At 36.7% G+C, this 17,942-nt stretch overlaps 1 protein-coding gene across 1 annotated transcript; it reads left to right on the top strand.

The window, feature by feature from the left end:
* The first annotated feature begins 15,470 nt into the window (after nucleotides 1-15,470).
* otulina (OTU deubiquitinase with linear linkage specificity a) lies at nucleotides 15,471-17,603 on the top strand. Its single transcript, XM_041967464.1, has 3 exons — nucleotides 15,471-15,706; nucleotides 16,214-16,335; nucleotides 16,827-17,603. The coding sequence occupies exons 1-3, from the start codon at nucleotides 15,593-15,595 to the stop codon at nucleotides 17,236-17,238; spliced, it is 648 nt and encodes a 215-aa protein (XP_041823398.1). The 5' UTR covers nucleotides 15,471-15,592; the 3' UTR covers nucleotides 17,239-17,603.
* Nucleotides 17,604-17,942: the final 339 nt, after the last annotated feature.

Raw genomic sequence — 17,942 nt, 5'->3', positions numbered from 1 at the left:
GATTTGTTGTTTGGATTTTGATTAGTTTGATTTCTTGTTTAATTTTTGGTAATTCCTTTTGTTAAGTAATAAGTGAACTTACTGTTTAGTTTGTTTTTTTTTCTCATTGTTTAATGTATTTGTTAGTATTTGTTAACCCCTCATGTGTTTTAGACTGGTCTGATCAGCCAGTATTTAAGTGCCCCTTTGTTTCATGTTTCTTAGGTCAGTTTGGTTCTTGTGTTAGTTTGGTTTCTTTTGAGTTACATGTTAAACAGTTAGTTTGAAGTTTTCTGAGTTATTGTTTTACCTTTGTTTAATTTTGTTCATTTGACCTCTTTTAAGGGCCCCAAATTGTTTTGTGAGTATTTTTTGGGGTAAATAAAACCCGTTCCTTTTTAAAACCAACTGTGTCCTTGTCCTTCACCAGCTCGGTCCCTCATACTGTTCATAACTTTTATGGACAGAATTTCTAGGCGCAGCCGAGGTGTTGAGGGGATTCATTTTGGTGCCCTCGGGATTGGGTCCTGCTCTTTGTAGGTGATGTGGTTCTGTTGGCTTCATTGGGCCGCAATCTTCAGCTTTCACTGGAGCAATTAGAGCTGACTGTGAAGCGACTGGGGTGAAAATCAGCACCTCCAAATCCAAGAGCATGGTCCTCAGCTGGAAAAGGGTGGAGTGCGCTCTCTGGGTCAGGAATGAGGTCCTGCCCCAAGTGGAGGAGTTCACGTATCTTGGGTCAAGGAAGTCAAGGAAGGATGGAGCAGGAGATTGACAGCCAGACTGATGCAGCGTCTGCAGTGATGTGAACTCTGCATGGGTCTGTTGTGGTGAAGAAGGAGCTGAGCCAAAAGGCAAAGCTCTCGATTTACCGGTCAATCTACATTCCTACCCTCACTTATGGTCGCGAGCTCTGGGTGACTGAAAGAACAAAATCACGAATACAAGCGGCCGAAATGAGTTTTCTTTGCAGGGTTGCCGGGCTCTCCCTTAGAGATATGGTGAGAAGCTTGATGATCCGGGATGGGTGCATCGAGAGGAGCCAGATGAGGTGGCTCGGACATCTGGTCAGAATGCCTCCTGGACGCCTCCCTGGTGAGGTGTTCCAGGCACGTACCACCGGTAGGAGTCCCAGGGAAGACCTAGGATACCCTGGACAGAGTACATCTCTTGGCTGCCTTGTCAATGCCTCGGGATCCCCCCGGACGAGCTGGTGAATGTGGCAGGGGAGAGGGAAGTCTGGGTTTCCTTGCTTAGGCAGCTGCCCCCGCGACCCTGCATAAGTGGCAAAAAATGGATGGACGGTGTTATTAACTCCCATTAATTTAATTCTTATACACCACATAACTACATGCAAAAGCAACTAAATTCAGTCACAAAGAAGAAAAGAAAAAAACAAGAAAAATATCTTGTCATTGTTTTGTTTAGGGGATTTAATTTAATCATTGAAAAAAAAAGAAAACACACACGCACACTGTTTCATTGTGAAATTGTGTGTGTTGGAACCAAAACATAATCTTTGTAAATAACCTGGCCAAATAGTTTTGTTGCCTAACTATTCTCCCAACAATTTCACACAGGTCTAAAAAAAACTCAGTGTCTTCCACCACCACCCCTCCTGTCTCTTCAACTGAACTTTCTGGTAAATCAATGAAAGTCATGTTAAAGTTGTCATGAGGAGTTATTTGCATGGCTTTTTATATCACAGTTGCAAGCTCATGAGCTGCATTTGAAGGCAGCATTTATATCCAGTGTCAAGTATTGTCACAGCTGATAAATAAAACATCAGCTGTATGTCAAATAACACCCTGTATCAAGAAGATTCATTAGGTGCTACATTTGCTCAATACACCACATCTGCTTGGAGTACAAACTACATCACACATAATGAATGAATGTAAATTATAAAATGCATGTTCATACTTCAGATTACTGTTAAAATATAAAAATTCTGCAATTGTTTGGAGAAGACTGCAAAATAACCTTTTAGTATAAGTAATGGTTGAGTACATGCAAAATTTGCATTTATCTGCAGTCAAAATTTGTATGGAAACCAAATAAATGACTGCAGCATTCTCTGTTAACCTTAAGACATTTGCTCCCTTTAACATGCTTTAAACAGTTGGAATGAAGCCAATTTTCTCCAAAGACATTATTGATACTCTATATTCTCCAGAAAACTTCAAACAAAACAAGCTCTAACTTTCCTACTGATGAATTTCTGATAAAAATGTAGTACATAAGTTACACATGTACAGGATACAAGAGTTCAGAGTTTTCAATCCAATACAAATGCTTTTAAAACATCCCTTTTCTTTTCATCTTTTCAAAATGAATACACAAAAAGAGTTATTGAAAGTGTAAAATAAAATAAAGTTCCTGGGCTTTCTATCTTTGCAAGGTCATTGTCAAGTGCATCTCAAATCCCCCTGTAAAACACTGTGGTGCACAGTTTGACTTGTTTGACAGAATCTCGGTGGAAAGATGAGTGAATGGCTTTAATTGTCCATTTGAAGTATTTTAATGAGACAGCATGCTTTTTTTATAAGTCTTGGTCATTTATTTAAATTTCCTTTGGGTCAGTAGAAAAGAATACATGTCAGGTTTGCTGCTCATCAAAGCTTCATGTGTTTGCCTCACCAAATAACAACAAGACAAGTGTAAAGAAGAAGATATATATAAATAAACGAGGAGAAAGCCTTTTGAAACTAAACTCAAAAGTTTGATCCAGCTACTCTGTCCATGATGCCTTTGAAAAACGGGCAGACTGCTGAAAAGAAAGTAGTAAATAAATAAATGATAATAATAAAAAGCACAGACAATATAAATTATTAACATTAGACTGAAAACTGATGTTCAAGATGCTTTTTCGTCTTCCTTTCAGCCTTCTCGCCTTTCATTTCAAAACACTGGATGTACTTTTCAGCAGTGATGGCTGAGGTATACGCAGCTCGAGTGAGTTATTTGATATTCTTTTGTTTTCTATCCGTGCCATTTTCATTGTCTTTGCCATTAACAATGTAATTGTGCAGACGCAGCTTCTGGCCCATATCTGTTTTGTGAAACTGTTTGTATTCTGCTGCTGATAACAGTTTACTTTTCATTTTCTCTGTGCAGCACCACAGCAGAGCTTTTCAATGAAGAGTAACAGTTCAGTTGAAAGGAGTTCCAATGCAGATACTAGTGAGTAAATGTTGGGGTTTGAGCTTTTTATCAGTCATTTGTGAATATGACTCTGGTTTAAAACAAACGGGAAAAAAAAGTCATGCTGAAAAGTTTTGTTCATATTTGAGTCCAATTTAAAGTTTTATAGTATTCAGTGTTGAATCAATAAAGTTGAATCCTGATTATACCTTTTGTGAATGTTCTTCACACTTTTACTTGGGTAAATGTGCCAAACTCAAACTATGTCAAGAGATCTTACACACATGAAATATTTTTATTAATTGATCAAAGCAATTTCCAAAAGGAATTTCCTCAAACTAAGAAAATATTTCAGGATATAAAATAATCAAGATTTGCTGCGGACGACCCGCACACATATTGATCACTGAATAATTGTGGAATGCATGAACATCTTTCAAACAGTTAAGTGAAAAGTGAAAGTCTAAAGAGTTTAAATTGCACATTTTTGTTTGTTTTTGTTTTTCTCTTTTATTACTATATCAAGGACAAAATATGAAATTGGGATGACATAGACGTGACAGAAATATAGAAAGCTGTAAGAGCAGAGGAAACAGAATAGAAGTCATAACACTGAAAGTGGCATTGCTGACAATAATGATGTTTTTAATAATAATGCTTTCTTTCTCATGTACCTTGTGCACATTAAAATGTGAAAACAACATAGTAAACACATCCCACTTTCTACATAAAGGTTAAACACAGGTAATATGAAATAAAACATAATGCAGTGACTTGCAAACCTTTTGAACTCTAAATTGAACATAAGCAAGATCTAAACGAGATCATCTAAACACATCTGGAACATCACTTGAAATCTGAATTATAAACTTAAAATTATAATAAACAAAACAAAGCCAAACCACATTATTTGTATATTAGCAGTATTAGTATAACTCCATAAATTAGTTTGATTGCTGAATTAGCCTGCCAACATTTCAGACCTGCCATCCATTTAAATAATTTGTAAAATATATAAAAATGTGCTGAACAGCTGAAATCAATAGACCAATAACATTAAACAGAGTTTGATAAAGATGTTTCTTTTCCTGCTATTTATTTTGGAAAATGATGGATGTGGAATGTGGAAACTTTTTTTTCTCAGCATCATGTAAATTTTAAACGACTTCTAATCTTAGACTCTTTCTGGCAGGACAATTTACAGGATAATAAAATGCAGTAACAGTGGGAGTACTTGCTCAGAACGAGACATAGTCTAAAATTAGTGCTGCATGTTTATAGATTACAAGATGTCTTTAAATACCTCAGTGATGAAGATTTTTAAAACAGGAGAATCTGTAAAAAAAAAAAAAACACTCTTTTATAAGGAATTGCTTCTCTGGCATTTTCTTACTAAGGTTTTGTTTGTTTTTTAAGCTGGACAAAAGAAGACAACTTAAGGTCTCACTATGGTTGTTTAATAGCATTCTATAACAATGAATATATCAACTTCTTATGTCAATGTATAATGAAAATAAAATTTTATTGAGTCAAGCAGCATTTATTTCAGTTCTTAAGTTGTCATGTTTTCATTTATTTTTCTAACATTACACACCATTTTTGCACTTCTCTCAAACAGAAGTAATTTAAAATCAAACTAATTTTGATTAGAAATAGTCATGGGTATCCCTTTAAACTAATAGGCCCTAAGCACAATAAGTAGTAAGTAAGTAAGAAAGTAAGTAAATGTTTATTTATATAGCGCCTTTCAAGATAAAAATAACAAAGTGCTTAACAATAAAACAGAACACAAAATAACACAATAACGCAGAGAACATAAAAACAAATAAAGTTATTCCTACAAACTGTAATAGTACAGAATCACATAAAATATTAAATACGTCAATAAAATAAAGACAGACTCTTAAACACAAAGTTTGACTTAAAATTTAGACTCTTAGAAAACTGTCTTGGAAAACCGACATTTTTCTTCTTATGTTCTTTACTTACAGGAGATCTAAGAGCAGTCTACAGTATTCTGAGGGTTACACCCAAGCCTGTGTGATGTATGATGTTTCTAGTAAAGACAGCTGCGCAGTAAAGATGAGTTTTGATCTCTGTATCTTTGTGATTCATTTTCTTTTCTCTTTTCTTTCTGAACCTGCAGAGGCTAACAGGGGCAGTTAAGGTCTCCTTAAGATACATTTAAAGTAAACTCTCTTTTTTTTTTTTTTTTTTGTCCCTCCATCTCTAATATTTTTTATGAAGACTCGGAGTGTCTGACTTGTTGAAATAAAACATTTCTGTTCAACCTACAACCACCTGAAATTGTCCTGAATCGGGAGAGGAAAACCGAATGGAAATATAATGACATGTCGGCGCTCCAAATGGATTATGTTTCAATATCAGTCAGGACACAGAAACAGAAAGGTGGAGAGAGAGAGTGCATGTGTTGGATGCAGATGGTTTTAAATTGCTGCCTTTGTTTTCCATCAGGCATGAAGCATTCACTTTCCTTATCTTTCAGACAATGTGCGGTGGGCTGATGTTCTGGGTAAATGAACTGTCTGTACATCCCTCACCCTCCGCTCCTCCACCTTCTTGTTTTCACTTCCTCCTCAGGGTTGAGATGTTGGTACACTGACTGTGAAGCCCAAGCTGCTCAGGCGTCTCCCACTTTGCTGCTCTGCACACCCAGATGCCTCTAGGGGTGCAATTACCAATCCTCACATGCAATCGAGGTTGGCCATGCATATGATCCCTTTTGCTTTCACTGTTGTTTCTGTTTTTTCTGTCTTTTTTTCAGCATTATTAGCAATGACACACTGTTAGGTATTTGTAGGTAGAAGTGTTAATAGCCCAGGCCTGTACGGATACACCTGTCTGACTTGAGCAGCTGATTGCATCGCTCCATAGTCCATTTAACTTTGTAGCATCCCAGTTTTCTAATGCACATCTTTAGGCTCTGACGTCTCTGTTTTCTAACAGCCTGCACAGGAATTTTTTTCACCAAAGTATCAGCAAAATGGGTGAGAGGCTGCAGCTGCACACCTGCCTCACACAAACACAGTCAATAAAGAAAACGATCAATAACACTTTATTTAAAAGTTCACATCCAGCTCTTTCAAACAGGCTTTTAGATGTGCAAATACATTTCCTCTGAATGCAGCAAACGTACACAAGAACATGACAAAAACATTCATCATAATAAGAAAAAAAAAGGTTTATTTAAGTCAGTGCATGGTTTTAATAGTTTAACTGTAAGTACAAAAATAAAATGTGTATTTACCCCTCACAGATAGCGATTAATATAGTTTATGTTTCCATTGACATTGAGGGCCATAAACTATTATTATTAGTATTCTACAAGTATGCCTTCATCCATTTAGCCATCTTTAATTTCACTTAATAATTTTGGTGTCCAAAATCTATGAAATAAACAAAAAATATATTTATTAACTTTAAATATAATCTTATCATTAATTATCATATAATTTCTTTTCAAACAATACTTTGTTTAATTTCAGACATGCAATGTCTTTGTGATTAATTTAATAATAATAACAGTTTAATTTTTACTGAACTAAAGCTATCAAAAGGAAAGGAAAGCACATTAGCACCAGTCAAAGGTTTGGACACTAAATGTCTACAAAGCATTTTTCTTGTACTGTACACATTTCTGATAAAGAACGCATGCAAGTTTTTACATTTAATTATTTCTCACTTACCTCTCTCTACAACAAGGCACGTTCAAATTTAATTTCATTCATCCACACAACAAAATCAGTGGTTCCCAACCTATTGCAAATACTAAAAAGCCATGGACCCCCTGCTCCACCCCGTGTTCAACCCATGCTTGGGTTTATGCTTTTAAAAGTGAGATTCACACCATAAATAATGTATTCTGGTGGAGTCTTGCCCTTTGATAAAGCCAAAGTTAAAGCAGCTAACAACATATAGCCTTACTTACTTTTTTTTTACTTCGTTCTTAAAATATGGACAATAGGTGGACATTAATCATAATGGCTCTGAATGTTTAAAGCCTCAATCCCTTGTTCTCTTAGAGTGACCCCCCTTGGGGGTCCTGGACCCTAGGTTGGAAACTACTGTCTTAAATTGTGTCCGTTTAGGAGATCAGCTGTCTATAGAAATATTTCTTAATGCTGGTCCTGGGACCATCCTGCCCAGCATGTTTTAATGTTTTCCTACTCCAACACACCTGATTCAGATTAATGTACCTCTTCATAAATGTTTTTGCAGACTTATTAATGAGCCATTCATTTAATTCAGGTGTGTTAAAGTATGGAAACATCTAAAACCTGCAGGCGAGGGGGTCCCCAGGACCAGGATTGAGAAACATTGGTCTATAATATTACATTAACACTTTTAATGAGTGCCTTATGTGGAGAGTTTGTGTTAGCACAGCTAGCTAGTTCATGATTCCTAATAAAATGAAAAAGGTTGGCTACAGCAACAGACCAGACAATAAAGATCACACTGAAAAAAGAAACCAAGTATTTGTCCAGTAAAAGTAGATGAGGAAGTAAATATTTTATATAGCACCTATCAAGCATAACTGCAACTGCAAAGTGCTTCACACAAAAGAAAAACTGTTTAAAATGTAATTAAACATTACAATAGTCTAAAATGACCAACAGAACAGCTAAAAGTTAATAATTACAATGAAAATGTATCAGCAAATACAGTAAGACAATATGATTAAAACAAATCCAATTAAAAAGTAAAAGAGTAAAAAGAATAAAATTAAATGATGGCAAAATGCTGCAAAAGACATAAAGTAAATTCTGATCTAAGCTGAGCCCAACTGTAGACATTTTTAAATGGAAACTTTTAAGCCTGATCTTAAAAGTAGACATAGAGTCGGCATCCCAAACACTGAGTGGGAGCTGGTTCCATTCAGGTGTGTTAAAGTATGGTTATCTCTACAACATGCAGGACAGGACATCATGAGGACCAGGACTGAGAAACACTGGCTGAAGGGACAAATTCTGGTTAAAAACAACACCAAGGTTTCTCATAGGTGGGCTGGAGGTCAAAGTGAGACCATCCACAGAAACTAAGTAACTCAACAATCTGTTGTTCAGATCCAAGGACAACAATCTCAGTTTTGTCTGAGTTTAATGGCAACAAGTTTGTGGTCATCCAGTTCTTTTCGTCATTAAGACATCCTTGTCCAGTTATTGCTCTCGTCTGGTTTCATGGATAGGTAAAACTGAGTATTGTCTGCATAACAGTTAAAGTTGATGACATGTCATGACACCCAGTGGAGATATATCTATGTAAGATGAAGAGCAATGGACCTAGCACTGAATCCTGAGGAACACCGTACTTGGCGTAAGAAGACGACTTGTCATGTACACAGACAAACTAGAGCCTAGCAGGTGGGGTTCCTTTAATTCTAATAACATTTTCAAGCCTTTGCCATAGAATTTTGTTGTCAACTGTGTGGATCACAGCACTGAGGTAGAATAGCACAAATATAGACACAAGTCCACTATCACAGACTGTCAAAAAATCATTAGTAATTTTTGTGGGGTTGTTGCCATGGTGACTGCCCTGGTCTGGGTGACGGGGGTCCTGCATTGCAGCCCTGTGGCTGGGGTGTGGCTGGGTGGTTCCTGTGGTGGTGCCCTCTGTGGTCATTGGTGGGCTGGCTTCCGGTGTGACTGGATCGTTTCCTCACAGCAGCGTCAAGCCAGACACTTTCAGTTCAGAGACAGTTTTTGTTAATGGGAGTTCATGTTTGTACAGAATGAGGTACATGTGCTTTGTTTGTATGTGTGTGAGTTTGTGTGTGATTGTGCCTTTTTATTTTTTGTCCTATTCTTTGATGTGTGAAGGCTTTTAAATTTTGTTTTTAATATGCATACTTTGTTTTTATTATCTACAGCACTTTGTGTTGCTTTGTGCATGAAAAGTGCTCTATAAATAAAATTAGATTTGATTTGAAATGACTCCAGGATCAAGACGGGGTTTAATTAAAGCAACCTTAAAAGCCTTAAAAGCCACATAGCCAGTTGATCAGAATAGAGTGATAACATCCAACAAGGGACTGCTAATTGAGACAATCTCCTGTAGGAATAGGCTCTAGAAGACAAGTGGAAGGTTCAGATGTTTCTGCTAGTTCTGAGAACTCTATGGAACAAAAATGATCCGGACACAGATCAGGTTCAGCACCCCTAACCAAGACTAATTGACTAGATAACCCACCAGAGGCAAGAGGAGGATTTGATGCCATGGATCATAAAAACTATTTTGTTTGTGAAAAAAAATTAATAAAATCATCACTGCTAAGTGTTAAAGGAATACACGTCTCAACAGCTGTGACTTCCTGTTAGTCTGGCTACAGAACTGAAAAGAAACTTTGAGTTCTTCTTCTGCTCAATTAATGTTGAATAATAACCCGTTTTAGTTTGGCAACCTGCTGCTCATTGAGAGCGAGAGAGAGACAGACAGAGACATGATTACTGGTTTAACAGAGTCCCATTATTTTGTACCAGTCTAAAGATATTCATGTGCCAGATAAACTGAAATCATTTCATCATATGAAAATAACAACTATCTCTATAAAATATATATATATGTGTGTGTGTGTGTGTGTGTGTGTGTGTGTGTGTGTGTGTGTGTGTGTGTGTGTGTGTGTGTGTGTGTGTGTGTGTGTGTGTGTAGCACAATCAAAGGTCAATTAATTAGTAATTATAGATGGAAATGGCAGTCATTGGAAGATCAAAGTATTAAAGAATTCTTCATTTAATTTTGTCAACACCTGTTTCCACCAACAAAAGCAGCCGTGTGTTGGCTGTGGCAGCTCATGGCAACTGCTCCAGCAGGCCGTGGAAACTGCCGGAAGTGCCACAGCATGTTGCTGCTTCTACAATTTGAGCTTGCTTATTGAGGGGAGTAATTATTATGTTTGCCTGTTTAAGTTGAACAGTTTCCTCAAAGAGCTCATGAGAGTCTGTTTTACATTTAATTGGATTCAATGTTGATATCATTCACCCTGGCACATGGCTAGAAGTCCTACCGTGCTGCCATCCTTTGTCTGTAGTGTCAGTGTCCTTGCATACTATGACCCCTTTAGTGGATTGCAAACTGGCAAAAGTGCTTACTGGGTTCTCCCTGCAGTCTGATGCTGTGTTCCATTTACATCAGTGTTCAAAGAGCTGGGAATGATGTCACATTCAAGATGCCAATGCTCGAGTTGCAAGTTAGAAAACCAGTAGGGTTTGCTCATTGTGCTCACTGACCAAGTTATTATTAGCAATGTAAGCCAATATATACCAAAATACTAAAAGAAATATGTTAACAGACAAATGTTGCACAATGCTATTTGTGTCACTGATTAAATAAACACAAAAAAGAGCTATATAAGCACTGCAGCTATCGTCTTTTCTCTCTTTTTTTTTAATGGGAAAGTTATGTTGAATTTTAAAATGAGGATTTGTAAGTTTTCTCTGAATTTCTAATTCAGAAATCTGAAATCTTCCTGCTGATTTTTATAAATGGGAATAGGGTCCAGATTTGCAGTTTAAATGGAGTGCACTATAATGCTGCATCTCAGTCAGATCAGAACAGCTGCATTTGAATTTTATTCAATATGCTGTTTAGGAAGATCCATGGTGGATTTATTTTAATTTATGATTTTAGTTTCCACAAAATAAAAACAAGGCATCCATATAGTTCACAGTGCCACCGTTTAAAGTTTTATAAGCTGTAAAGACTCTCATCATCAAAGACTGGACAGGGGCACCTCAGGGGTCAATCATATTTCAAAGGAACCAATCCTCCCTTAGCTCCGCTCCTGGATCTGCCTATGTTAAGAGTGTGTTTAATTGTTGTTGTTTCATATTCTGTACAGTATGCAAACGTTGTTTTTTCCTTATGTAAAGCACTTTGTGATACTCGTGTATGAAAGTGCTTTATAAATAAAATTTGACTGATTCATCGATTGATAGAGTCCTGCAGAAATAAATATTTATTCACATATATATTGTGCATTTTATAACCTGCACTATTCTTCAATGATCCACAATGTCCTCTGCACACAAATATTTGTAACTGCAGATAAAAAAAAATGCCAGCTATAAATGCATCAAGACCAATGTCCAAGAAGATGACGCTCAGAGGAACAACATGAACACTTTTTTTTAGAAGAGACTTTGCAGGAAAACTCTGTTGTTCATACATCTACAGTGTCCTTTAAACCAAGTCAGTCATGGTAATGTTGAAGCACAGCTGTAGTATGTAGAACTACATGCCTAAGTGTCTTGCCTTTACTTGATTTACACACACAGATGCAGAAACCATATATTAAGATAACATGCTGTTTTGGGACTGTTTTGGACTCTGGAGTACTCAAAGATAAGCCATACATGCACAGGGAAATGATTCAAACTCCATAAACACTCAAAATTCAAATGAGTGGCCAATGTCGGTCCTCGAGAGCCACAATCCTGCAGGTTTTCTAAATTTCCGCGCTCCAACACACCTGACTTAAACTAATGAGTCATTGTGCAGATCCTTATAGGCTGTTGGATCCATTTAATTTGAGTTAGATGTGCTGGAGCAGGGAAATCTGGAAAAAATGCAGGATTGTGGCTCCCAAAGACCATTTGCACACAAATAAAAACTTTTGATGTTACATTTTTCAAACTATTCCCTGACCTCTGCCTCCGTATGGTGTTTTTTTACACCAGGCACAAGAAAGTGAAGTGCAAATGACTTTGACTTTGTTGTGGTCTCAATAATGGAAACAAAATGGGTAAATTTCAAGTGGACACAATCAAATACACTGTCATTATGCATAAAATGTCAGAAAATGACATTTTATGGCTCGCTGTGTATGAAATAGAAGTATAAAAAAAGAGTATTGAATAAAGTATATTATTAAAAAGTGCAATTTTAACATTAAAATTTAACAAATACCGAATAAAAAGCTAATATCGTCACCTTAATATATTCATAGTCTCTTAAAGTTATGAATATTCAGTAAACAAGTCAGGAACTGTGACTATGAGACTGGGAATTTCTCTCATGACACAAGCTCTTACAAATAAATCAGATAAATAAAAAAGAAATGTCGAATCCTTTGTTATCTAATGTCTGTCATTCAAAATGATTCAGTACAAATGAGACGTTGTCTTGGAGCAAAAGGAAATCCAAACCTTAGTCACTCTAATAACTACAAGTATAAGAAAATATATGAATACTGGAAATAACATATAAACAGAGTTTTAAAAATCTTTGCTGATGCAGCCGTTTTTAATTTGCATAAATACAACTGAATGTCTGAATTAGGATTATGTCCTGCATGTGAAGATTTACTTTTCCTAATGCCTTAAAATGCATTGTAAAAATATTATACCTAATCCATAAAAGTTACTGAACAGAATCATCGTGGTACATTCTGTCGGAAATGGATGATTATGGGTTAAAAGCAGCAGATAAAAACTTGAAACAGTTTCCCTCCTCTTAGGTAGTTTGTAAGCAGCACACGAAAAACCTTTTGGCAAAGTGCAACTCTACTGCACATGGGTCATCGCAGCTTTAAGAGCTAGAGGAAAATAACCAGTCCTGCCCTCCATCATCCTCTCATCCTGCTGACCTCTACATAGGGTATAGTATACTTACAGCACATACAGAGAGGAAGAGGGAGAGGAAGAAGGAGAAAAAAGAGAATGATTGCATATCTGAAGGCATCAAGAGCAGATATGGATGAGAGAGGAGTGACATGGTCAGACACATCTTTGCTTTCTTATTAGTGAGGGCCTGTACGGACACTTTGGGCGCTTTTTATGGGACCATGATGAAACCCCTCTTGGTGCATCTGCAGAAAATGGCCAGGGGAAATCACAGATGAGAATCACTCAAAGACAGGGAGATGTCAACAGGCACATAATGATAGCTGATGGCCCCAGAATACTCTCCCCTCTTCCCTCTCAGCCTCACCTGCCCAAGTTGCACTATCCTAGAAAAGATAATTAGAGGTAAAACAAAAAGACGGAAGCTTTATCTCTCTGTTTTCTGTAAGCAATGTTCTTTGTTTTATACATCTGGGAGTCCCTTTTTTCCCCTTCCCAATCTCTCTTTTACTTCATGGAAAGAAGGAGGAGGAGGAGAGCTCCCTCTGTGAGACGCCAAGGTGCTCCCAGTCCATTGTGCTTCTAGCTGTCAGGTTAAATTAGGGAGTACAGGCTCCGTGAGTGTAAAAAAATCAATACTTGATGGAAGATTGCTCCCCGGAAAATCTGTTTTGATTCCAGGATTAATTCTTGACCAGAGGCTCCTGCAAAATGACATGCCATTAGCCTGAAAATGAACACATTCTGCAGTGGAAATTGGATGGAAATGTGTCAGGTGATTGCCCTGGCTGGTTGTTTTGAATCTTCAAGCGAAGGGACTAAAGGTGTGGCTGCCACGAACCAGGCCTCTAGCCGGACTCTGTTTCCAGAACAGAGACAACTCCACCGTGGCCTCCTAGTATTCTCAAGGCCATTGTTGTCCAACGGCTGCAAATGCACTTCACCAAGGTGAAATGCATTTACCCACTGTCCACTCTCTCCTGTGTTTTCCATAAAGCATGGCATGAAGAATGAGAGAATCTGAAAATAAAACAAGGGGGAGTGTTTTTCCCCTCTCTACTCAACAGTGAGAAAAAGGTTTGGGAGATGCATTATTGATGAGTGAATAATGTGTTTGTCATGACAGATGACATTTCCTGGGTTGAACACTAAAACAAAAACATGTAAAAAAAAATTCACTGGACAGTGGTTTGAACAGCCTGATAAACACATTTATATGATTCTATAAGTATTTCAGCAATTTCTGACACTTTAACATTTCTAATAGAAACCTTTGTTTGGAGTTTTTTGACATGCATTTGTTTATAAGTTTTGCTGATCACCTGAAGGTTCCCATTTCATAACATTCTGAAACTTTATTTCCTGCCAACACTATGAATGTGAGTTATTCAACAAATCATTATGGTCCACATTTCTTTATTTTTGATGTAATGTACAATTTCTTTTATTTATTTATTCATTTATTTTTATTTATTATTTTTTTATTTATTTCTCAGACATAAAAATGATTGATTGAAAACAGGGCAGGCTGCACGGTGGTGTGGTGGTTAGCCTTAGAACAAGAAGGATGCTGGTTCAAGTCTTGGCTAAGGTGACCTTTCCAGGGTGTACCTGCCTCTCACCTGCTTAATGCTGGGTTAGGCTGCAGCTGCCCCGCGACCCTCATTGGACGAAACAGTATATATAATGGATGGATGGATGGATGGATGGATGGATGGATGGATGAAAATAGGGCATAATTAATTTCGGATTTGCTTTAATCTGTGTAATAAACATGTTATAGCCATATTATAAATTGTTGAATCTGTCTGAGATGCTTACAGAAACATTACTGAGTCATCAGAGAATAAACAGGCTTATTTTAATCCTTTGATTTTATCATTAATTATACATATTTATTTTTTAACATCATAAGACGTGCATGTATGTATTGTCCAAAACTATATTTTAATGTTTCAATTTATCTCAGAAAGACTATATGATCCGAAACATGAGAAACATGATATAAACTTTTTTGCAAACATTTACAAAAAATACACATTTTTAGAATAAAGTGTAAATGAATAATTAGGGTCTCGCTGGTTTATATTACGTTTGCTCCAGTTTTACTGAAATTAACGAAAGCAATTTCTAATACAAAATGGCCTCTCTTGCTTTAAGATGCTTCAAAAATATATCACACCGAAATTTAATAGAAAAATAAGCACAAGATCAGAACAAAACAGCAAACGAGAAAGAGAAAATTATTTTATAGATAATGATTATGATGAGGACGATGTAATGTCATACTGAACCATTTTCAGTTTTACAGTGAGGCTTCAGCGCCACCTGCAGGTTCTGGTGTGTATTCCCTTTAGATGGCAGTAGGTATTATCGTTAACAACACCACAGAAGAAGTAATTTTATTAAAATAGAATCCCATCCTAAAATTTGACATTGCTTTTAAATTAATTAAACCTTCGCTGTTCATATTCAGATAGATAGATAGATAGATAGATAGATAGATAGATAGATAGATAGATAGATAGATAGATAGATAGATAGATAGATAGATAGATAGATAGATAGATAGATAGATAGATAGATAGATAGATAGAAATTTGTTTAAATCTGGACATATTTAATAAAACACTTCTTATTTTTAAATGGTGCTGATATATATAAAAGAAAAAGGCATATGGCAGGTTCCTTCTATAAGGGCTGAGTACGATTAAAATTTATTCTGTAGCAAATTTTCCCATTTTAGTTGAAGTTTTCTTCGGTCGCACATCGATGACGTATCGCTGTTAGCTGGTGCTGAGGCAGCAAAGCTGGCTGCTGTTTGTGACTACTTAAAGGACTTAAAAACGTAATTAGTGTCAGAAACAGAGTATTATTTTAAGGTCGGGATGTCTTGGGTTAAATCTGCGTCGTCCACTAGTGAAGATGTGTTCGACGAAAATGCAGACGAACTTAATTTACAAACTAAAGAGTGGACGTCCAACATGAAGAAACGAATCAAGGTAAAGTTAGCATTAGCGTACCTTAGTAAATAACATAAGCATGCTGCGGAGAAAGTTGCTCTGTTTTATTATAGGTTTATTTAGTCTGTGACTCAGAGTATACACATTCGTGGTCATATTTGTGTGTGGCAGCTGTAACGCCACGTGTTTGGTTAATTTGTGACGCGCACTCCTATTCTATTCTATTCTATTCTATTCTATTCTATTCTACTCTACTCTACAGTCATTTAGCAGACGCTTTTATCCAAAGCGACTTACATTTGAGAGTAAGAACAACACAAGCAAGAATTCAAACAAGATGGGACATCAAAATTAAGTGGTAGTCAGACTGCTGTGAGTCCAGTTGGACCCAGGTGTTGTCATGTAGTGGTAGAGGCAGTGCATATATATATATATATATTTTATTATTATAATTTTAATAGCTTTTTGTAAGTCATTTTATTTAAATACAATATTACGAATTCATCAAACAACACTCCTAAATAATGCTGCTGGTGTTGTGGACAGGATGGTTATGTAGACGGAATTGATGCCGGTCAGGAGGCCTCACTTCAGGTCGGATTCAACCAGGGGTTCAGAGAGGGAGCAGCTCAGACTGTGGCTGTGGGTCGTCTCAAAGGAATAATAAGGTAAAAGGGGATAAACAAAAACAACAACAATAATAAACATTAATTATCTCACATTGGATAAAATCGATTTGTGCTTCCAGATAAAAATGTTTGAACCAGTATTAAATTTAATAGAAACATCACTCAGCTTAGCTTTAAACCATCATAAGCAATTCACATATAACTTTAGAGGCAGAAACATTGTTTAATCTTTTATTTTATGTGCTGAAACATTGACTCATAACAATTCTACAGTTAATTTGACCATTGTCGGATAGTTTTAAAATGTTTTTTGGTGATTTCATTTTTTTCTTATACAATTCTACAAACTTTCAAAAATCACCTGAAATCATCTAAAGATTTAAAGCCACTTTCCTTTAGAGAAACATCCTGAGTCTCTTTTGTTCTGGGAGTAATTGAAGTCTTTTTTTCTCTCATGTAGATGCTTGTCCCAGTCACTTCTCTGTACCATTGTATGCAACACTGTTGCCTCTTTGTGTCTCCTTTCACAGCGCTATATGGTGTTGGTGCCGAATTCAGCATCCAGAAAACCCCATCCCAGCCTCAGTGACTGACCTCCTGCAGCGGGTGACACAACATGAAGACCAAATTTTAAATGGCATCAGGAAGGCTTTGGAGAATCCTCCTCCAAGTGTGAGCGACATCTCAGAGAGCATGGAGGATCTGGAGGTGGAAAAAGCACCAGGTCACTGTGCAGAAGGATGTAAAGAGTCAGACTGCTGCAGGAGAGCAGAAATAGACTTGGGTGATCCTCACCAGCTGCAACATTTCTGTTCAGGGTCCAATGACTGCTCAAGTGAAGATCTAAACCTCCTCCTGCAGCACTGCATTGACCTTGTGTCAGAACTGGGACTACCACATGGGCTCATCGGTCACATAGAGGAGCTGAGGAACATGAAGTGATCAGGCAACAGGATCTCAGCGGATTTGAACCATGATACTTGAACTGTGACATAAAGCAGGTTTTGATGTGACTTTTTTAAACTAAAAAAATGAAGTGTATTTGATGTATATAATGTATTATATTTTGTATTTGTCTAAATATCTATATCTTTATATTTCCTCTATTTAAATATCAGCTTAACACCCAAGAATTGTTAAAAAGGAAGAGCATTTTTGGAAACAGTGTGACAGCCATTACACGGAACAAATAAAATTAGAGGGGGTTTTTTCAAAGAGTGACTCATAGTCTCCCATTGACATTTCCATGTCAATAAGAGACGAGGAGCTGTGAATATGGTTTGATAGTAATAAACTTTTCATAAAACCTTTAATGGCCCAGTGTTCAGATGATTGTGTGTGACTAAACTGTTTATAATAATTCTCTTTTAGATCATGCACTGTATGTTGATACCATAAAATGGAATTAACTTATTTAAAAGTACTATTCCCTTGCATCGTAAAGCAGGTGAAAAGGAAATATTTAAGCTATGAGGTGAACTTTTCTTTCCTTTGCTGACTAACTGCAATTATTGCTGTTATCGGGGTTCCAGCAGTCACTGAGGATAACTTCACATTGCTTAAGTCACCCTTGAACAATTCAAGATATATCCATTATGACACATAAAAATAAGATATAATATATTTTAGAGGGCGGGGCTTCTGAA

This window comes from Melanotaenia boesemani, chromosome 18, assembly GCF_017639745.1.
Source record: "Melanotaenia boesemani isolate fMelBoe1 chromosome 18, fMelBoe1.pri, whole genome shotgun sequence".
NCBI lineage: Eukaryota > Metazoa > Chordata > Actinopteri > Atheriniformes > Melanotaeniidae > Melanotaenia > Melanotaenia boesemani.
Note: the sequence above shows the minus strand (reverse complement) of the source record. Positions and strands in the feature narration are given on the sequence as shown.